This window comes from Trichosurus vulpecula, chromosome 6 (assembly GCF_011100635.1).
Source record: "Trichosurus vulpecula isolate mTriVul1 chromosome 6, mTriVul1.pri, whole genome shotgun sequence".
Classification (NCBI taxonomy): domain Eukaryota; kingdom Metazoa; phylum Chordata; class Mammalia; order Diprotodontia; family Phalangeridae; genus Trichosurus; species Trichosurus vulpecula.
In genome coordinates, this window is record NC_050578.1 from 123,776,406 (window position 1) to 123,800,843 (window position 24,438).

The 24,438-nt window shown below is 34.1% G+C and overlaps 1 protein-coding gene across 1 annotated transcript in view; it reads right to left on the reverse strand.

Annotated features, from left to right (window-relative positions):
* Window positions 1–24,438, reverse strand: part of LOC118854737 (protocadherin-10-like) — a 55,511-nt gene that overhangs the window by 19,842 nt on the left and 11,231 nt on the right. The window contains 1 exon segment of the mRNA XM_036765011.1: window positions 17,414–17,719. Coding sequence (XP_036620906.1) covers window positions 17,414–17,719 — 306 coding nt within the window.

The following is a 24,438-nucleotide window of genomic DNA, read 5'->3' on the forward strand; positions in this document are numbered from 1 at the left end:
CAGAATGGTGGAATGATTACTGGATTTGCAGTGTAAAGACTTGGTTCTTTCCAATCCTAGTTCTGATCCTTGCTACCTGCATGACCTTGGCCAAATCACTCAGTCTCTCTAAGTGTCAGCTGCTTTATCTGCATAATTAGGAGTTTGAAATAAATGACCACTGTTTTCTTCTGTTTCAAATCTATGATCCTATGGTATCTACAGGTAGATTTTTTTCGCTGCCTATTTAATTTATTTTTTTCTCCAATGACTCATAATAATATCCTTGGGTAGATCCTGAGATTCTTCAGGCTCATTCTGTGTTTCTTTTCATATAAGGATGATGGACTCTTTGTGACAGCAAGCCTACAGAGTTTTATAAAAATGGTATCTTTCCTCTCTCTTACTTCCTCTAAGATGGGCATGTTTTACTCTTTTTTTCCTTGCTTCTTTCCATAGTGTTTTTTTTGTCCCTCCACAATATTCCTACACCTTTTTATTTTTTAAAGGCATCTACAAATATTAATACAATATACCAGTGAGTGCCTTGAGACAAGGAGAAGAAACATCTCCTATACCTTTTTCCTTGTTTTACATGTTAAAAAGAAACATTTATTAATAAGCTGTATCTTTGCGGACAGTGTCGCACTATTTACATTCTACCTCTCCATTCCTAGGATCCTGGGAATGGTTCTTTCTGTTATTACTGTTTAGCTAGCACTTCCAAATCTGTGTTTACATATTAGATTATTCTTTCCTAGATGAAATACATCTTTATCATTTTCCTTTTATTGAGTCTACGCTTAACCCAAGCCTCCAAATGGTCAAGGCCTGGCTACATTTTAATTTATTCTCAAAAGTAGCTGTTATCCCAAAATGTAATTATCATATTCTCCACTACATCTTCCAAAATGAGCATGAAAGTATGAGCTAGTAATAGGTTTCAGAATAGCACTTGCTATGCCCTTCCCAACTTGACCTTGTATCATTAATAGTTGCTCTGGCGCATTTTTAGTCAATTGAGCAGCCATTCCGTTAGCAGCTGGCACCAATGAGGTTTCTAAAAGTTACACAGAGGAAAACATTATGATCCCAGAAGTAGAAATCTCACCAGAAGAGAAACAGGTCTGCTCACTGCCAGGAAGGCTGCAGTGCTGGGGAAACATAGTACGAGGCACTTAATCTATAATTATCTGGCTTACCTATGAGAATATATTATTAGTCATCATTATTATTCTTATTGTGAGTTTATTTTATAAAGAAAATATTTAAGCCTTCACACCAAAAATTTATCACCCATATTAAAAACACAGTGCATACTCTTTTGCTGTATTCATCTGAAAAATAGAACCTAAAAAGCATTTTTTTTTTACCAAAAGACTGAAACTGGCCCTCCACACCACTCCCAAAATAATCGCCACTGCCTATAAGGTAAAATACTTCCATTGTAATCTCTATAATCTGGGTGCCACTCACCTTCCCTTTCCCGGAATCTCTGCATTCAAGCCAAACTAGATTTAACTAACTTTTCCTACAGCTGCACATTCCTTTTGCTACCTGTGCATTCATACAAGCAATGTCCCATTTCTGGAACTCATTTCCTCTTCATCTCCACATCTCAGAGTACTTGACTTCTAAGGCTCAAATCAGATACCACATCTTTCCCTGATCCACCAGCTGTTATCATTCTCTTTCCCTCCATCAATTATTCCTTTCACAGTATTTATTTGGTAAATATTCTATTTCTCCAACCAATAAGATGTAAGTTCCACAAGGGCAGGGATAGTTTCATTTTTGTCTTTATAACCTCAATACCCAACACAATACCTGCAAATAATAACTGGGAAATCAATGTTTGTTAAATTGATTTGAATTGGATTAAAATACAGTTTCACTTGCTGTTGCAGACATCTCAGCATATATCAACTAGAAGTCCTTTCAAATTTCTGATTCCTTGGTTTCCTCTCGGTGACATTTCTAATCTAACGCAATTGAAGAAAACAAAAGTAAGTATTCAGGAAACCAACATCTTGCCCTACTGACCATGCATGATATAACAATTGTTATTATAATATTCAATATTTATAAACTGCAACACACTTCATAAAGATATACACACACATCTCACTGGACCTCACAACAGACAAGTGAAGTAGTTACTACAGACATTAGTATCTCCATTTTACAGATGAAGAAATTGAGGCTCAGAAAAATTATGCAATTTTCACAGCAAAGGTCAGTGGCAATGTCTGATCCTAGTAAGCACTCATTCTGATTCAACATCAGTAAGAGACAGTGAAAATGAGGGAGGAAAACACAGAGAAAGTCTTTAGAGAGAGACATAAACATGGAACAAAGGGAGATGAGGCAGAAGGCTTACTTTTATCCTTTCCCCTACTCTGTTTTCTTTTCTTTTTTTTAAGGGGAAATCAAATGGGTTCCTCCATTTCCCTCCTCAGAGTAATAGAGCTAAAAGAGAAGTACACTTAGAAGATAAAGAAGCAGAAACCTAGTGCTGGAAGGGATAAGAAGAGACTCTCTAGTCTATCTTTTCACCATAAAATGAAATTCTACCCAAACCATCATGAGTCTCCTTGTTACTCTAAAAGCTTTTGAGGGAGGAAGTTTTCATTTCACTTGGTAACACATCTATTTGTCTCCCTACCTAGACTCGGGCTATTTTCATACCATCATTTAGTAACTACTTTATACTATATCTTAACATACTTATGTGTTAACTTTTATTCTCCTAACTTCTCATTTTTCCTATATGGAGTTTAAAAATGAGTACAAAATTGGTCATAGTTTTCAAACCACAATTCAAACTAAGTGCAGATAAGGTTGATCACCATTAGTAAAAGGTAATGAATTCTTTGACCATGGCAACCCAGGAAATATATATATGCAAATCTCATATTTTTCCTCTCTCTGATTATGGACTGTACACATGTTTATACATTTGAATATTTGTTTCTATAACAACATTGTTACATTACTAGATAACCTTCAGGAAGGCTATAATAAAGATAGATCACAGGCACACTGAGGAGCAGTGTAATATAATTGAAAAAGCACTGAATGAATCAGAGGACATTGGTTCAAATCTTGTCTCTATAGCTTGCTCTCTGTCAGATCATGAATAATCACTTAACCTCCCTGAGACTCAGTTTCCTAAACTGCAAAATGAAGAGATTGGAGTAGACAGCCTCCAAGGACTCTTCAAGTTCTAAATTCATGATCCTTCCTATGACATCTCTGAAAGGCTATATGTCATCACTGAGAAGCTATACACATAAAAAGCCCCAGTGAAAGAGACAAAGACAGTGACAGAAAGATGATATATATATATATATATATATGAGAGAGAGAGAGAGAAAACAAGTGAATATATCATGGAGTTTTAGAGTTGAAAGGTACATGAGAGATAAGTAGTGCAATTCCCTCACTCTATAGATGACATAACCTTTGGAAAGAAACCATTGATCAAATGCTATTTTTTTTTCTTTATATGCAAACATAGCATCAGTCTCTTCTGAGGCCAATCCCTAGAATAACAGAGTTTTAGTTTATATGAAGTTATGGCTCCATAGTTTTATGATCTCTTGGTATAAGGTTCTCTTTCCAGGGCCAATGGTTTGAATTACAATGCTTCCAACACAATTTCAGCCTGTGCTATTCTTATCCAAGTCTTTCCAATTATCCCATATAAATATAAAGTGCTGTATCAATTAGGTTCAATCAAACATGCATTAAATGCCTACTACATTCAGACTCTGTGACTCTGTGTATTTCTCTCTCTCTCTCTCTCTCTCTCTCTCTCTCTCTGTTCCCCCTAGGGACAGTGTATCTGTCTTCCCATAGCATATATTCCACATAAACTGTCTTACTTTTCCAAACGTTTGCATTCAACCTGTGTTCTCCAAAACTATATGCTAAGGAATCAATCATTACTTACTTATTTACATTAAAGCCCTGATAATATCTGTCAGTAATGTGGATTTTGGTTTTGACATCCACTTTATAAAAATGTTACACTATATTTTAGGATGATTTATGACTAATATCAGGGAAGAAGAGAAGGAGGATTTGATTTATTTACAGCTTGTATGCCCCAGACTAAAGGGTAGATGAATAAAGGTGACATTCAATTTACTATACTAACATAAGGAAATGGTTGAGAAAATACTGCAGAGGTTTTATTTAATAGTTTGATATAATATTCCAGAGATAACACTGTATAATGAGTAGCAGCCTGGCCACTGAGTCAGGACGACTTGGGTCCAGTTGCCACCCCTGATGCGTCTTGGCTCAGGGGCCCTCAGCAAATCATTTATCTTCTCAACATCCCAAGAAATTTTTTAAGAACAAAAGTTTTCCAGGAGATTCTGATCTGTATGGGTCAAGGAAGTTTCTGTACTGATGAAATCATAAGTCTTTGCCAAAAATTTATAAGCAATAATATTGTCTGAGCTTTTTGTATCCAATATAATATTACACTTAAAAATATCTAATGATAAAGAAAATCCCAATTTCATATGAGTGTCACCATATATAACATAATGGATGGGAGTGAAGAGTAGTGGACAGAAAGCCAGACAGGAAAACTTGGATTCAAGTCCCACATCTGAAATGTGATTCTGAGCGAATAGCTTAACCACTTAGTGCTTTAGACAACTCTCTAAGAATATAAGGTGTAGACAAGTCGCCAATTTGCACTTAGTTTCCTATACCTCTGAAATCACAGGTCCGGTTCCTATGCTTATTCTCTATGAATTATGAAAGACAAATACTATACAAAACTGGATCCAGCTGGAAGATTCCAACTTGTGTTATATCAAAGTAAAGAATGAAACAAAAATGATGACATAGTAGGCAATTAATAAATTGCTGTCGTTATACCTCTGCAATCAGTGCCAGTGTTGGAATCTCAGATGTACAACCAAACACTGAGGTCAAACTCCTATTTTCTTGGGAAATGGGAACCTACCTATTAATGTCATTACCTAAGCATGGGGTATCATGATTTAAAAATGACAAGTAAAACAATGATAATTAACCTTAGGAATAAATGACTAAACAGAAGCTTAATGCACGATTTGGCTAAGCTTACCACATATCATTTTGATGTGTTATCAGTTCCTTTTTATAAAGCAGCTATAAATTAAGAAACCATTATGTTAAGAATATGTGTCAATACAAACATAGTCTACATTTTTTTCATTGATGTTAGCTAATTCAAGATATTGGCTGCTTTTGATACACACACATATATACATACACATACACATACACACACATATATATAATGTGGATCTAGCTAGATATATGTAGCTAGATAAACATATGTGTTGATATATATGTAAATATATACTTTAAAAATACACAGATATCAGGAATGTATATATGTATATACATATATATCACTAATTAAATAACAAAATCATGTTTTAGTCCCTTATTGAAGCCAAAGCTTTGAAAATAGTGAATATTCATTCAAATTACATACCCTGACATAAATTTCTGTATAAATTTTTAAAGAATTATATAAATTTTCTCTCTTTAATATGCATGTCTTTTATAATCTAAACACCACACATAGATTTTTAATTTACACATCTTTGGAAGCCAAAAGAGTCCTGGGAAACAGCAAAAGTTGGTGAGTGAAAACAAATAAAACCCATGTGACAAAATCTTCCAACAGAGCAACAGAAAAAACTGGTTGTTCTCAAATTTTTTTCTACCTTGCCACCTCGGATATCTAACTAAATGATAAGCATCACCTTTACAGGTATGTATATGCTACTCTGTTGTCTTTAATGCTTATAACTTGTCACTAGACTTCAGAAAGGCAACTTTGGTTGTCAGAAGGAGCCCTTTAGTAACCCTCCTACATAAACTACAGAGGGCTCAAATAGGAATTGTGCTCTGCGGCAACAAAGTTGTGTGGTGGATAGAGAGAGTTGGACTTTGAGTCAGGAAGACTCTTTTTCCCAAGGTCAAATCCAGTCTCAGACATTTACTAGCTTTGTAATCCTGGGTAAGTCATTTAAGCCTGTTCACCTCAGTTTCCTCATCTGTAAAAATGAACTGGAGAAGGAAATGGCAAACCACTCCAGTATGCCCAGAAAACCCCAAAATGTATGAATGACTGAAAAACAAATAAACAAACTTCGGGAAAAGTTAATTCATCTGCCACACTGTTTTCTGTTTTTTCCTTCCATTCCATTCATCATCCAATTCATTCACTGTCCTTCAACCCAAAAAGCTTTTTTTTTTCTTGGCCCATGCACCTCTCACACAAGATTTATATAACAGAGATGTCAATATGTGAAGGACCTATGATTCTTTGGCAGTGAGAACTCCTTCACTAAAGCAGATCCCAACCTGTCTTTAACTTAATGAAGAAGTCTCAGAGTCTGAGACTCAGGGAGTTGAAATGACTTGCCTAGAATCACAAAGCTATGAAATACTCAGGATAGGATTTGAACCTAGGTCTTCCTGACTTTAAATCCACCCTACTCACAATGCCATGCTGCCTCTTCTTACCAGTATATATTACCTAAGATGATGCCACACAAATCCCATTACAAATCTGGAAACATCCTTCCATACATACACTTCATCCATCCAAAAATAGTCTTGCACAAAAAAGAATTGTCATATTTAATAATATTGTCATGAGACCCAAAAGTTTTGCTCCAGCCTGCTATACAATATCTCCTTGAATTAGTTCATTTGTGGACCCAGAATTCTTCTGTAAGATGCATCAAGGACATAATCACCTGGTGTTACTGTTTTCTTTGAATTATCCTTTTATTCCCACTTTAATTGAGAATCTTCTTTGGTAAGAGTCATTTGAGGGTCAGAATGTCAATGTGTGTTTATTTCCAATATACAAAACAAGAAAGAGGATGGAAATGATCTGCAACATAAAATGAGGAATATACAAATATTATTGTGTGATAACGTCTAGTATATTAAAATGCAGGGTATGAGAAATAATACCCAGGATATTGAATCTAGAGATGCCTATAAAAGAAGGAGGTGGAAACAGAAAAATGATCAGATATACAAACAATGTTCATCAGTTAAATCTTCTCTCTTTAGTCTGTGACCATGCGACACCATGCTCATCATGAGTTTGTACCAATCCTTTATGGTATGAGTATGAGTAAAAATGTGAAATGAAATGGCTGCTCACATTAACTCTTTGGAATAGAAAAAGAAAGCTAATGAATACACAAGACAAAACTATAGAAATCTCTTATTTAGAAAGAGCGATCTGAAAACAAACAAACAAACAAAGGAAATGAGAAAGAACAACGAAAACTAGGGAATGTGAAAGATCTTTGATTTCTGTGATTTCATCAGCGTGAGGAACTTTTGGTGTGGAAATTCCATCAACTAAGACAGATGCTGTCTATTAAATTAGGTGTCTATTAGATTACCTGTCTATGAGATTACTTTTCTATGACTCAGAAGTTCCGTCCTAGGGAGTGCCTTGAGGCACACAGAGGTCAAGTTGCTTGCCCAGGGTGATAGGGTGACAGAACTTGTAACTATCAAAGCCAATATTAGAATTCATGTCCTCTGCTCCATAAAACAACCTACATAACAACAGATTTATAGTACAACGAGGTAAAAAAGAATGGAATATGACATAAAAACTTTGAAAGAGTTGAAGAATAGAGAACAAAAAAAAGTAAATCAATTTTTTTGTAGAATGTCAAATAGGTTCCCCAAAGAAAATGTATGTTTATTGAGTTGAATTTTATTAAATAGTAAGGAAAATAATACCCAAGTCCTAACAAAGTCAACAGAATAATCTAAAGCACTATGGTTAAAACTTATTTTAAATATATTTGAAGAAAATACTTTCACCATTTTCTATTTCTGTTATGCAAAATCTTGATATGAGAAAATGAATTCAGAAACAGACATAAATAAAAACTAAAAAAAGGAAATTTCTACCAGTCAGGGATTGTATATAATGAGAGGGAAAGTAAAGCCTCAGAAATGAATGTACCACTCCATCAGCATATAATATGGGTTGAGTGATGAGTCTCCTTTTAGGAATCCAAAATAAACGAGGAGAAATGGGAGCTGATAGTTGCATAATGTGTGAGAAAATGTTCACAATTAAATTACTGGAATTTGTGCTGTACAAAATGCTGCAATGGATGGTTTCAGAGAAACTTAGAAAGATGTGTTAATTGATCTAAAAAGAATTGAGGAGAACCAGGAGAACAATTTATACAACAACAGCAACACTGTGAAGACAAGTTTGAGTGACTAGTAAACACTGATCAATGTGATGACCGACTATGATTTGAGAAGATAAAGAATGAAGGAAGTTACTCACCCTTTGACAGAGAGGTGATGAATTCAAAATGCAAAATACAACATATTTTGGACACAGCCAATGTGGGAATTTGTTTTGTATGAATACACATATTTTTTACAACAGCTTAGTTATTTTTTTTTTTAATAAATGGGCTAGGGGTGAGAAGATGCAGAGGAAAAGGATGGGGTAGGGAAGGAGGGAAGGAAAGAAGGAAGGAAGGGGATAATTGAGGTACCTTTTTTAATGAAGAAAGGATAATAGAATAAAGGCAAGAAAGAAGCATGGTTAAGCAAGATAACTATAGGTTAAATATGTGTATTTGAAAAGCCAGCTGTATATAACAGAGATCTGTTTTTTCATGCACAATCCTTTTGTTCTCTCTACTACTACTAGCACTCCTCCTCCTCCTCCTCCTCCTCCACACACACACACACACACACACACACACACACACACACACACACACGACAATGCCCATTTTATTGGGTATTAATTTCAGAATAAAAACAAAATGTAAAAAAAGAAGTTACTAGCATGAGTGTGTATGTATGTGTGTACATTTAATATGTTGCTAACTATTGTAATATAATGAGTTTCCTTTGCAACACTATGCATTTAAAAACATTATTCTGAGAAGGGATCTGTAGTGAATCACCAGATTTCCGAAAGTATCCATACTAATAACTTAAAAAAATGTTTAGGATCTCTCCTCTAAATTAGGCCAAATAGGTTGACAAATAAAAGGGAAGTTAATATCATTCTGTCATCTTAAATAGTGCTTGAAATAGTTTAGGAAACTATAAAAGTAGAAAATGCTGGTGAAAAGAAAAATTGATACTTTTTTCCATCAAAGAGAAGGGGATTAATTGTATTATTTAGCTAACTTCAAAATATTATCTACAGAAATAAGGAGAGGTAATTTTGCATTGGTTAAAACAGGAAAAAAAAACCCACTAGTTAATATAACTTCACCTTTCTCTGACAACCTTCCTTCCCTAAGATTGCTATTAGCAGCATTAATAATCATTACATAATTCTAAAGATAAGAGAAGGTAGAGGAGATTGACTGGAAATTATACTAATTCTTCTATTGGTATTTGTCTTCTATAAAAGTAGAATGCATGAATAATTTTTATTATCTGACTTTTTGTGGTTTAAATTTTGGGTTAAGGGAATTGACTGTAGACAGCACGGCAATTATACTGTTAAGGTCAAATATAATTTGGTTCTGATAAACTTTGTCAAGGAGGAAGATTGCTATTATTATAAATTAGGATACATTCTCACAAAGAATAGAAACAGAACTAAAAATTTAGAAACATGGAGAAACTATGAGAAAAAAAGAGAGAGAATTGAACCAAAAAAAATTTTAAAAAAACTGGAGCAATTGCCTAAAAAAAAAAAAACACACAGGAAACAGACACTCATTTAATGAAACATAACACATATCCAGAAAACAAGAAACAGTGCCTAGCACATAATAGGCTCTTAATAAATAAGCATCTTATAAATTTAGTTGAATTGAAATATCCAAAAACCCAATGAAATTAAGGAGTTTTTTTTTTTTAAGTGAAACGTATGATAAAAGGATATATGAGCACGAAGAACAGTATTCTATTTTGGATATGATAAGAGGATGACCATCATAAAACAAAATCATAGCATGATGAATAAATGGTATTAGACGATGTAATTTCCTATTATATTGGGTACACTATTAATATCAGACTCTTATCTTACTATGTTCTAAGAACTAAGAACGCGAAAGAAGGTACTCAGAAGAGACACACAGAACTTGACTAGAAACTTGGAAAATAAGATTCATTAAACTAACTATAATAATTATCAACTTTTTCAAGGGTCTAATATGTTTGCTTCCAGTAAGCTGTGTACTTGAGTAAGGGAACAGCGACAGGGAGAGGGGACATGGTGTGTAGATTTCTCTCTATTCTAACTCTGCTCATTACGTGCACATGAACTTAAAGTTTTCTCAAGCTTTTGATAAACATTAAGAGTGGCAGCAGGTTCCCCCTAGATTGTCCCTTCTAGTCTTATGAGTTCATGAAAAAAGCAATAGACTTAGAATCTCTCTCTTTCACACACACACACACACACACACACACACACACACACACACAAACACATATACACACACATACACTTTCACAGTTATTCTCATCCCAACTTCTAACTTATAAGACATATAGCTTAGGAGAATTTATGGTTTTGCCTAGGAAATTTTCAAATGTTAAAATCTGCAAAATTCAGCTATTTCAAGTTGCGAAATTTTGGAGAGAACGGGGCCAAGAATTACATTTAATTCAACTCACTTATTTTACGTATAAATTCCACAAAATTTAGAGAAATAAAGTGAGTTGTATAAATTCGTGCCGCTCAAAGACCTATGGAATGTTTAAAGCTAAAGGAAACATTAGAGATCATCTAGTTCAATACCCTTCATTTCAGAGACATGCTCTGACAAAAATATAAAGTAGGGTGATTCTTGTTTCTTGAGCTTTGGACATGGTAACTGAACCTAGACTGTATTAGATTTTGTCATCAACATTGTTTTATCTATCTGTTTGTTTGCTTGTTTGTTTTGGGTAGCATGATCTCACTGTTAACATATAACAAGTCTGTGATCTGCTAAAAACCCTCAGACCTTTTTCACATTACAAAACTGGATCTTCTTCATCCTGTAATTCTACAACTGATTTTTTTAAACCAAAATTCAGAACTTAATACAAATCCCTACTAAAGAGTATCTTTTTACAGGATCTGAAATTTGAGCGCCTCTGAGGATATGGAGTCCCACCCACAATTAGACCAAAATCTCCTCTACAATATCCCCACTGTGATCATCTAGCATTGCTGCTGTTGTTGTCATCATTAAAAATTCTCATCTTTTCAATGGACTTCAGATAGAAACAGTGCAGGGAGAAGTTGCTATTATTTTATATTTAATGTTCTGTAGACTATGGAACTTGTGGTGGTGGTGGTGATGGTGGTGGGAATGACTGCTTTTGTAGTCAGATGAGAGCATTAGAATGTGAGCTCATTTTCTATAGGCTTATTGCAAGCCTCTCAGTTATTATTATCATCCTCATCATAATTGTTATTATATTTACCATAATTATAATCTTTTAGAATTTAGATGTAATTTTGATCCCTCTATTTTCCACATTCAACTATTCTCCATCCAACCCTCCTTCAAAAAGCAAACAACTAACAAACAAACAAAAAAACAAGCCAAGACAATTTAATGGCAGAATCAGGTCTAATTTCAAGTCTTCTGGTTCCTAGTCTACTTCCCTTTCCAGATTCTCTTTAGTACTGCCTCAAATAAAATATTCTTTACAGTCATTTCCTAAATCTTTGACATCTCACTCTCCTCATCTTCAGTGAGAGGTTTACATACAATTAACCCTGTTCCAAATAATTTCTTCGCTTTCTTCAGTTCTTTCATGTCCAGGCTCTATAGGAGTTGAATCGACCCCTGTGGTGTAGTGGAAAGAACAGTGGCTTTGGAATCAAAGACTTCAGGTTTAAATCCCAACTCTGCTACTTGGTATTGGTACAATTTTGGGTAAGCTACTTCGTCCTTCTGGTCCTCATCTATAAAAGTTTCCTCATCTATAAGTTGGACCAAATCATATCTGCTGTCCCCTCCAGCACTAAACCCTATCATGCCTGATTGCTTGCTTCTTAAAAAGAAAAATTGCACTTTAAAGGCTATGTAGTTACAAAAGAAAAATTTCGATTCTATAGGATTACAGGAAATCTCATTAATGAAGGGTATTTTATCCAAAGTATTCTTTCCAAATTACATCTTTTGATAATTTCATCCCTGTACTTAAATTAATAGTGGGATATTGTGAAAACATTTCAACTCCCAAGCCACCACCACATCATTTTGAGTAGTAAAACATTTTAATCTGCATACTGTCTATACATAATCTATATCTTTCAAATTCTCTGGGTGAAATCAAAGTCATTTTTAAATCAGATTTTTCTTATCCTGCTCCTTGATTCAGGTTTGCCATATGGTATATTTAGAGTCATATTTTATATTCTATGTTTTTACATTGAAATTAAATATTTATTTTTAAAAGAACAAAGGTAAAGATTTATTTTTCTTTTTTCCTGAAAAAAATAGTCCATGGGAAAAATATAATTCAAATTTACTATACTTTTACAGTGAATGTAACCAATGGTCATTTGATTATAAACCTACCATCTGAATACTTTTTGCTTCCTTTTCTATTTGGGGAATCAATTTTCACTGTACCTAGATATTAATCTCTGTGTCCTTATTTTATGACAATTGGAAAACTATATTGAATTTGGGACCAAAAACCTTTTCATGAGTTTCTATGAGTAGCTGGAAAATGATGATTAATGAATTCAAAAACACCCACTAACTGGTCACCAGAAGACAAAACATCACACCATAGAGTATGCATTCTAAATCTTTTGTCATGTACCTCATATATATGTTTCCCAATGGCTTTAAAGTACCTGACAAAATTTTAAAATATCACTTTCTTACAAAGAAAATCATGTGCCTAAATATCTAGCTTTTTTTATATAGAAGTGAGCTCTGTATCCAAGCAAATTTAAATGATAATTTGGATTTACATTTTAGTGCTGTACAAAGAAAGATCAGTTCCCTGTAGTCAATGATCCTGTTCCTATGACTGAGCAGAATTCATATGATGATTCCCTGTTAGTATCTCAGAAATGATCTGTGATCTGGATCACATTTAGAGGTGGTGTCAGATATGATCTAGGCTTGCCCTTTTGTTTTATAGATGAGGAAACAGGTCCATAGAGAGACCTCAGTGTAAGTTTTGGGTAGCGCTTCATAAAAAGGACTAAATTCTCAACATGTTAGTTATCTCCTACTTTAGAAACTAATTTTCTAACCCAAGAAAAATTCTTACTACCATACTCAAAACTTTATCATTCAAATTAATTACACGTCATGAGTGTCCGTTTTCAAGTTATTTTTTAAATAAGGGAAAAAAAGTCTTCTTGTGTAGTAAACTCCTCTGTCATGTATTTAAAGCCTATTCATAAGTTGGCTCCAACCTGTTTGAAGCCTGGACTTATTTCACATTGGTCTGTATCACACAGTATGTTCCTGAGAATCTCGCAGTTTCCTATAAATAGGTTTCCATCGTCTACCTCTGTGACTTTTCCCTCTCCTCACACCAACCTTCTGGAATCCTTTACTTCCTTAAAGACAGCTCAAGTGTTATCTTTTACCTAAGGTTTTTCCTCATCTGCCCTATTGTGAGTGCTTAAGCACGTATGCGCGTGCGCGCGCACACACACACGCACACACACACCTTCTCCAGACCAGGGGCTGTTGTGAAATACAGATAAAGATAAGAGATATAGAAATAGAGATATTTATTAGTGTGTTAACTCCTAACACAAGGCTGGTGAGTACTTAAGAAATTTTTGATGAAAATGAATTGAATAATAGCTTTAATTATAATGTTTCACTTGCTTGTTTTAAGACTATGCACTTTTTTTTTAAAAATTCTGAACCTGGCATTTCATTTCTGCAGTTGGGGAATATCACTCTATCAATATAGATTGGAACCTTTTCAGCAATTTATTGTCTTAGAGGGTTGCTCGAGGGTATTTAGAGGTTAAAGAGCCTTCCCACAGTCACACAGCATGTAGGTGTCAGAGGGAATAAAACTATGTATTTAAAACATAGCCCCAATGATAATTGTGCTCAAGAATTATTTTAGATAAAGGTCAAATTATTTTTCATATTCACTCTTCATATTAAATCTGAGTAGCAGCACCACTTAAGAGGTGCATTTGAGTTCTTAGATGGTACTGGACAGTAGAACAGAAAGAACTGTGGGTAAATGGGTAACCAAGACTAAGGGTGGATCATGTGAGGTGGGAAAAGAGAAAGATGGATGGTAGGGCTCTCTCGTTGTCTGCTGCATCCTCATTTCAACCTATATTGTGAAGCCCAGACAATCTGAGGTGCCAGAGTCTAGCTAAGAGATGGACCTGATGTTCTTTTGTGGTGAACAAAAAGAAACTGTCGTTATATTTAATTTACTTCTCCCTAGCAAAGTGATGGATGTATTTTGGCTTCCAAAACCCTTAGCACCTTTCACAATTACTAAAATTAAGGCTTCAAAGACAAAATTGCCTTCCATGCTTCAAATGCTTATTAATTAAAGAGAAACCAGCACTAAGTCAGATAATGACTTAAAGAATTTCTAAAATTTTAAGGTCTCCTTCATCATCTAAAAAGCACACATGGAATTTAGTCATAAGATTAAGAAAAAATAACTGGTATCATTTGCACTATGAATTTTAAATTCCAACTCAACCAGGGCTAGAAAGTCTTTTTGCCTCTGTGATTACCTTTGAAACGCTTGGCAAGGACAATTTGCTAGTCAAAAATATTTCAAAGGATGGTCAAAAGCTATGTGTACTTATTTGGAAAGATGTTTTATAATTTTCCATCATATGTCATGTGAGTTCCCCTCCAAAAACTCTAAAAAAATTCTAATCAAATTCTTTAATTCATACCTTTAGTGTAAGCACTGGAACATAAAGGAAATACAATTTTACACCATGTAGAGGTTTAGGGTTTTTTTATGTCAAATAATGTACAAAGACCAGATTTCATTTTGTCCACCACAAGCTACATCCTGTGATTGAATTAATATTATAGCATTTCCCTTTTGTATTGTTTGAACTGCCATGGCTTTATCAGGAGTTCTTAATCTGGAATACATAATATTGTTTGTTTGTTTTTAATATTTTGTTAACTGTATTTCCATATAATTGGCTTTCTTTATAATTCTATGTACTTATTTTGTTTAAAAATGTTAATTCTGAGAAGAGATTCATAAAATTCAGCAGATGTTTAAAGGGGTCCATGACACAAAACCAATGTTAAGAACCCCACATCTGTACTTATTGTAGTTTACTGAAAGATTAAATAACAGGAAATTATATGCTTATATTATACTACTCCTCATAATAAAAAATAAGAAAGTCTATGTTTAAATTGAAGATATCTTAATATCCAATAATAAAAAAGATAAATAATCAGCAAAAAGAAAGACTGTCTTTTTAATCTAATATGAAATTAGAAATAAAAAACCACTTGACTCAATGTCTTGAGTTTCTTTGTGTCTCAAATAACTATTTATTAATGTCATCATCATCCTTCCTATAAATCGGTTTTATATGCAAATCATCGCCAAAATGAATCATTATCTTGCTGGTCAAATGATACATTTCATTACTAAGCCAACATATAAGCTACTAAAAATTCAAAAGGTACAAAATAACATTGGTTGAAATTTGCTTTTATTTTGAACTCGACTTGTAATTTTATTGGTGTATGGAACTAATTATAAGGAAACTTATAAATTAAACAAGGTTAAGTGATTTGAGAAGGGTCATCTAGCCAATAGGTGTCAGAGATCATTCAGACTCTATTGCGGCCATCTATCCATCATGCTAAGCTGCTTCTAATTGTTGAAATTTCAAACGTTCTGCTGGAGCCCAGGAAATGAGTAACAGAAATTTATGTAGGGTAGAGAACTGGATTGCATCAACTTAACTATTACTCAAATTTCATTTTACAAATAAATAGTTACTATATTACTACGTATTAAGAGATGACATAAAGGTTAAACCTGGCTTGAATTAGCAGTGGTCATTTGGTCCAAATATGCCATGGATTTTGTTAAACTTTCCAAACATGTGATTCTAATAGTTGACTACCTGATAAAGACTGGCGTCAGTGACTTTGAATAAAAAAGCAACAAGAGACACCCCCTTGACATTTGTTTATTCTAGGTGGTGGCAGACTTGAAGCATGAAATCTAATAACTCTTTGTTGTCTAATTTCATAATAGGTTAGGAGGACATGGTTTTCTTTTCCTTTCCCCAAATTCTAAGATTTTTTTTTTTCTTCTTTCATCTCATTTGAGATTTCTTAAAAGAGTTTCTTTCTTTAAGAAGTCAGCCCTTATATTTCTGGTTTCTGATTCTGGGACCTCCTTCTAATGGAAGATAGTCAGTGATTCTTCCAAGTAAGAAAATTTTCATGGAAAGTATTTGCTCTATATGGAAAAAAACGTCATCACCTTTTCATCAAGAAGTTAAATGTTTTATCTTCCTCAAATAGTATTTCATGTACACTTGACCAAGACACTTGACTTTCCTCTGACATTTATCCATTAGCTAAAAGGAAGTAATGATATAACCTGTTTTCTTCCTTCCCTGACAATGGATGCTTTTGAGACCAAATGGATTCTATGGCAAAGTGATTTGAAATCCTCAGATGAAAGCTGACATTTAAGCACAGGGCATTTTTACTTTTCATGGTCCAACTACAAAATACTACACCTAGAGAATGGTCCTTAGAATCACAGGACTGAATATGATTTTCAAAACATTTCAAAGACAGGAGAACCCTAAGGAATACATGGATGATAGCCTATACCCACTCACTCCCAATCACATTACTGTCTAAGTACTGACTATAATCAGAGGCTTGACTTCACACCAATGCTAAGGAGTTACTTAGACAGAAGAAATAAAAATATATCTTTGGAATAGCCAAAAATGCTAGGACCTAGAGGATGAATTATTCTTCCTCCACCTACCCAAAATGACCCAAGGTGACTAATATCATTATGAAAGGATGAAAATAGCTCAATTTTAAGAAGGGAAATAAGAGCCACCAAGGAATTAAAATGTTAACAAAAAACATTCCTCTACTTTAATTTATTCCTTCAAAAGCATGTGCATAAACAAGCATGAAAGTAATTTCCAAAAAGAGTGTGAAAGGCATTTGGAAACCTCTTCTTTGACAAAACTACAAAGTATGCTTCTAACAAGTATGCTTCTATTGTACCCTAATATCTGAAACCCTTTTTTCTGATGATTTTCCTCTTCACTGGTACCTGAATATGAGTCACTTTTCTCCAGTCGCTGAAAAATCTAGACTAATTTACTGAAGGGAAAGGAAAATCAAGCTTTATTTCTGCAAAGCGAACACTTTCACATGGCCTTTGGCTTAGTACTTACTCAAATATGGTGGTTTGTAAGGCGCTCGTGTATTAGACAGCAGTCCATCCAGCTCCTTCCTCTCCAGAGTGCTGTGAAGGGCCTTCTCTTTACCAAAGGTGGAGAAAGACCTCTCTGCCCCAGGCTGGGCTTCTGGTGTTTCAAACACTTCAGTGTCTGGCACAGAGTCCATCCCAGGAACATGCAGATTGCTGCGGTAATCTGCTGCCTGGCGTCCATCTGAGGGGACAAAGGAAGGCATCCAGCATCGATCCGAGTGGCCCAAAGCTTTACACTCCTCAGTACAATTGGAGAAGAGATCCATGCCTACAAGTACGAAAAAGACACAAACTGTAGAGAGGAGTTTCAGTGTCCCCAATAGCCCTGAGAGGCGCTAGAACAAAAGAAGTATAGAGAGGGACTGGTAGAGAGTCATCATGAACTCTCGAATGAGATGAATGTAACACTGCTTGAATCACAGAATTAGGTGATCATCACTAAAGTCTACACAGAAATCTATACACAAAGGGGAAAAGGAAGCATATTAACACAACTTCTGGTAGGCAGACCACTGAGAAAGCAGGGGTCATTTCCTTATGGTCCTTGAGAAGAGTAATGGGATTGACACTATTCAGAACAAGCTTTGGGAGGTGAGGTGAGGAATAGAACACCCACAATCCTCTGTGAAATGTCACACTGAAGTAACTCAGGTAAAAGACCTTTCTAACTTTTAAATGATGATTACTGAACATTATTTTCTACGGTATTTTTAATGGATGGGGAGAGGAGTTTAAAAGGGAGATCTATGGGTTTTTTAAAGTATATTCTGAAATACTGACATGGAACAAAATGAGAATCCCATAGATAGATCAGAAAATTAACATACCTTGCTCAACTGAAATGCCTACATGAAATTAATTTTCTTAACAGGGGAAAAATCCATTTTTACATCTACTTAATAACTCTTTAAGAGGTTGCTCTTGATGACACTGTAGTAGTCCACATTATCACCAACTAATTACAATTCACTACCTGGAAAGAATCCTATAGCAAATTATTGTAATTAGTGACCCTCAGTAGTCAAAGCACAGAGTGACCTAGTTGTAGATCCTATTGACAAATAGCTTATCACTTGTTCTATACCAGCAACCATTTGTTCTAGCCAACACAATGCTATTTATTTACAAATACTTTAACTCTATTAAGGTTTCAAATGAAATTCTATTTGAGGGGGAAGTAAACACATGAGATTAATTAATGGGAGGTGTAAGTTGGGGGTTGGGGGGAATGAAGATTTTGCCCAGGGTACATCAACAGGGATAAAACAGGCCATCTCCCAGACCAGTTGTGGTAAGCTCCTCTCCAGTCTTGAACTACCTATCCCCACTTCCCCCTGAACACAGTTTCATGTTCTGTGTCCAGGTATGGTTTATGGTATTTGCCTCACCAGGAAAAATTCCTATCTGTGTCTCTGACAGTACAGGATGTTGTTTATCATTTAACTCCTAATTTGGAATGACAAAGAAAAATCCATTTTATGTTTCTGTTAAGTGTGGACAAGTATTCATAAAATATGTTTCAGAACTCAATCTTAGTTATTAGAATATCATAATTCCCACACAGGGAATAGTGGAATATACCCTGTTTTTAGTGAAAACAACAAGAAAACTATAAGAAAGCAAAATAAAGGTTTAGTTTAAATGACCACATGATTGTTTTTAATTAATCAGGTCCTGACTAACCTAAGCTCTTGAGCCATTATTATTATTATTATTTAAAATTCTAGCCTATCTTGCATTATAAATTGTTTTACACAGGAAATAGGTATTATCTTGTACTATAGAAAAACACTTTTTTTCTCCTCCCAGAAATATAAAATTCTTCTGTATTATCCACAAGTACTCAGGAGATAAGAGCAGTTATTTAGGTAAATGGTTTTTCAAAAGGAAGAAAATCCAGGGTTCTTATCACATATTAATCTCACTTTATAATGGCTTTTTTATTTTAAATTAAGCTATGTACGATACCAAGTCTGCCTCCGATTCTAACATTCCATTGATAATTGGTATGCAGAAGTCTGGAAATAAATTAGTGAGCAGTCAGCTGTTGAGGAATGCAAATGTGAACTGAAGCTTGGATTATAGAAGCAAACTAGAAATAGCATAAAGAAACTCAAAATGTTATAGAAGACCCTTGACAAACTAAGTCTTTTATACTATTTCTACCAGGAGGAAAGGAAAACAAAGGGGGGGGGAAGGAAGAAATAATTTTAATTAAGAAAATTAAGAGGAATTGAATCTCCTTGGTGTACCTTTACAGTCTTTGACTGAAATTCCTATGGAACCTAATAAGATCGTGTCACTTTTTGTATACATAGTACTCATGAAAATACCAGTCCTCCTAATATAACTTCTAGCCATCTGGGCAGGGCAAGAAACAGCTATTTTAATATATGATCCATAAGGATCAAAAGTAAAAGGAAAGCATTAGATAAAACTGGTAGTTTCCATTCACAAGGTCACATAAATTGTATTTTTAATCTGTACTAAGGAAATTATTGTAATTAAGTTGATCTCTAAGAAAAAGATACCTTATATGTGACCAACTTCATGTCAAGCTGAGGATATTCCTAATATTTAGCCATGTGACATAACGGAAAGAGGGCCAGTCACAGAGTCTGAAAGACCAACATTTAAATTCATCCTCTGATTTGTATTACCTGGGTTACCATGGGCTAGGCACTTACCCTTGCAATGGCCCAGGCATCTCTTTTGTTCTTCAGGTTGCAGAATTATTGAAGTTTTGCATGTGGAAACACAATACAACACAACACACACACCTCAAGACTTTCGATGTTTTTTCCTCAAAGCAAAATAATTTTTAAAATACTTGAAATCAATAGGCTTTTAATCTTAATGATTTTTTCTCAATGACAATTAATATTTTAAAATATTTTAATATTTGATATTAACTGCTAATCTCTGCTTTTTTTTCCTGAGATGCTTTTAAATCTTTGTTGAATTTCCTTTTTCAAGGAAAATGAATGTAGCCTCCACCACATTAAATAATAATTCTAATAATAAAATGAAGTATTATTTGCTATGGTAGCTGTATAGGTTTTTAATTAACAACTTTTCTTTCTCTGTGTACTAGTTTTGCCTGCCCATTATTTTCTACACATCTGTATTCTTGTATTTAATATTTTCTTTTGAGGTTATGCCATTTTTCATCCTTTGCCCTTCATATGCAACTGAAAATCTCCTAGTATGTAGGTCTAGATTAACAAAATTAGTTAATTATCAGTCAGTATTAGTTGAAGAAAATGTTATCTATGCACTTAAAAATATAAAGGAATAGAAAATGTGTTATGTGTGGATTTGTTTATTTGTGGATGGAGGCGGACTTGGAGACAGGATGGCTTGAATGCCGCCTCAGGCAATAGCCATGTGAACCTAGGAAAATTACTTAAGCTCTGCCTCAGTTTCTTTATCTGTAAAATGATAATATAAGAACCTTCTTAAAAGGGTATTGTGAAGATCAAATGAGAAAAAAATATGCAAAGCTTTGCATATGTAATATGTAGTAATATGAGTATTATCTATTACTACCACAACTATTTTCTTGTTGTTAAAAACAGCTATTTCTTTCTGGATGGATTTCCCAATTACATTTCAAAGTGAATCTATGCAAGAATTCACATTTGTTATAAAAAGTGAATGTTCATAATATCATGGAATGAATCTGTGATTCTACCATATATAGTCAAAATCCTTTCCTTCTGTGATAAAGAGAGTATTTGGTCAGAGAAAGTAATGTCTACAAAACTCCTTGGCCCTTTCTTTTTCTTTCTTTTTTAGATTTTGTAGTATTCTTCAATATGTTCATATAACCACTCTAGTGTATGGATACAAATTTCCTTTGACCTTCTAAAATAACCTTTCTTTTGGAAACTCTGAAATTCTGCTATAAGAGTAGTTCAAGTAACTATAAATAGACTACATTAGATATTTCAATAAGCAGAGAAAAACCCTCTGTTTATTTTTCTTCGGGGAAGTAACTGTCTTTAGAGCACAGCAAGGGAAAGCAAACAATTAGAATGACTGTGTAAGCAAAGGCCCTGATTTTTAAGAGAAAACTATCTAAACACATTGTAAGCATTTCAGATACAAAAAAAAAATCAAAGTATAAAAATCTAAACAGTCCACCAAAAATTACCAATCTACAGATATGCTGACATTAACTATCTTAATTAACAAACACATAGTATCATGTTATTTTCTGCCTGTGTATTCTGAATACACATTAATTACTCACAGGTTTACTAGGTACTAGTATAGAGTGCTCTACAAACAGATAATAAATACCCTGACACTCAAGAATCTATTTTTTTTCTTAAATTTGAGCCCAAATAAAAAACCCAGGAGGAAAAGAAAACTTAATTTGATATTTGTTACTTAGTTCTTATCCATATCTTCAGTATGTCAAAACCAGGTGAGGTGACATATCAGAAATATATTGATCTTTTAAAATTTTGGTCACTTTGAAAAAGATCTCAGAATATATCTCTTCCCTTAAATCTGTTTTCCTAGATATTTATTTTTTCACCATTCAGAAATAATTTCTACCAAGATGCATAACAGCTGATGCTGCCTGTTATGCAAAGACATATTAAGTCAAATTTTAAAATACCTATTTTTCAACTACAGAGTAACTCTTATGATTAGGGAAAATAGAAAATCACAACTGAAAACAAATTATAATTTATAAAATGTGATGATTTCCCTGAAATTTATGCTCTTTTCTATTGAATCTAATTTCACAAAATTATGCATATCATTTTTATCATTCAAAGAGCTTTCACACATACATATAATATATAGCCTTTGAATTGTTCAAATAAGTATCAAGAATATTGACATTTTTCACTTTTCTTGGCCATCTCCAGTTCTACATTTAGGCGTTTTAACTTTTTAAGCCAGATAATAATTGGAAAGCAAAAAAAAAAAATCAAGTTGAAGGTGAAAAATCTCTTCCGCACTACTTTTATAGACATCAACATGAAAATATTTAAAAGTCTTTAAGGAAAATGGACTTGTCCTCTCTCTAGATTTATCATAAATTACACAATCTAGAAGGAGAATTTTTTCCCCTGACTTCTCTCACAAAACATCATTTTTTTTTTCATTTACAAATCTCTTCCTCCTACTAATCTGTAGCATAACACTTCACCAGAAACCAGAATGCAGCCTTTCCATATAGTGGACAAGATGCAACATGTCTTTTCCCCATAACAAGGAAGATGATTTGCCTGAATCCTGATTTTGAAGGGAGTAGGAAAAGGGAAGATGTCTCTGGATCTTAATCTGAACCCTTATTGTTGTTTTTGTTTTTAAATCTTATATTACCAATATTCAAATTGAAATAAAGCATGCTTTATTTGCAATTCAGGAGAGGGAGATTTTAAAATTAAATGTTTTATTTGAAACAACATTAGATGTCAAGACAAAAAACTAAACTTTCTTAGTAATTACTTTCATTTAAATTGACCGATTTCAATGCGAAGGGCATGTTCATTTTACTATTGTTGAGTAATACCAAAAGTCAAAAAAACCCTCATTATTTCATGTAACAGACATACTTCCAGGGATATCTATCAATATTCTCCCAGTTTTCTGAAAGACAGGCTCTGAAGTTAATGAGTGAAGCAAGCCTTTTGATAACTGATCACTTGCTAGGATCCCACATAAAATAAGTTGGTCTGAGCCCAGTGGCTCATGCTTCAGTACCTACATGATGACACTGAAAACTACTTATGCCAATATACTTCCTTACTTGGGATTGCCATTTCAACCTTTCCCACAAGGTATTAAGAAATACAATGTCATTCATCACTTAGCCCACTGCTATATACAGCTGGTGTAACACGTGATTGATATTAGATACATCTCAGATAAACCAACAATATTGGGGCCTCACTACCCCAGGATGCTTTATTAGCTTTGTAAATCAACAAAAGACTCCTTTCTTCAAGTCATTTGGCACATTTTCTCAAATGGCAAATCATTTCAGAGTATTTTTTTTTAATGCATTGAATAGCTTAGTGATTTTAAGGACAGTTAATTCGGATTTTCCCCAGTGCTGCTTATGCATGAACCTACCACGTTTCCCTGGCTCCCTGCCATATCTAAGCGATACATCAATAGCACACTGAAAACCTCGGGAAGCACCTTGACAAGGCTATAGACAGAAAGTGCCACAGAGCAGGGATCAGGCAGAAGAGTTTCCCCACATGGGGCCAGGTGCAGAGGGAAACTGACAAAGCTCATGTGATTCTCTCTGCAGCTGCCAGAATGTGTGAAGCTCCTCTGTGCAAAAGATTGGTGATAATCTGTGGCTATGAGGGGCCTCCCTCAGGAGAAGAGAAGGAAACAGAGCAAACACTCAATGAAGAACATAGATAGATAGATAGACAGATAGATACATAGATAGATAGCGATTAATGCTTTATGTGAGTTTCCTCATATATAGCCATACCAATATCAATATAGAAATGGGGAAACTCAAAAGCAAAGAAGTCAAGGACACCACATAAAAGTCAGGTAATGGTGGGTATATAAGAAATTATGTATGTGAGTACTAAAGTACAAATATATTCATCCAATATTTCTTCGCCTGATAATCTGACTGTTAACTGCATCAAATGTGGATTAAGGAAAACGACTAAATTTCATTAAATGCTTGCTTTTCTTACTCTGAAAATGTGTAGATTGCCTAGAGAACATGTATTTCCTAATGTTATAACCTCTGAATTATCATCAGCATTTATCCTTAAATTAAAAGGAAGGAACAGAATTTTTTAAAGAAATCATCAATACACTTTTGTCTTATTTTTGGGAGACAGTTTAGCAACCATGGTAGTTTGCAATATATATGTTCTATGATTATAGCTTAGCATAAGCTTTTAAAAGAAAATAATTGTAATATTCTATATGGAGGAGGTAGAGTTGGTGTGTGATTTCATTCGTATTGGAAAATTTGTTGACAAA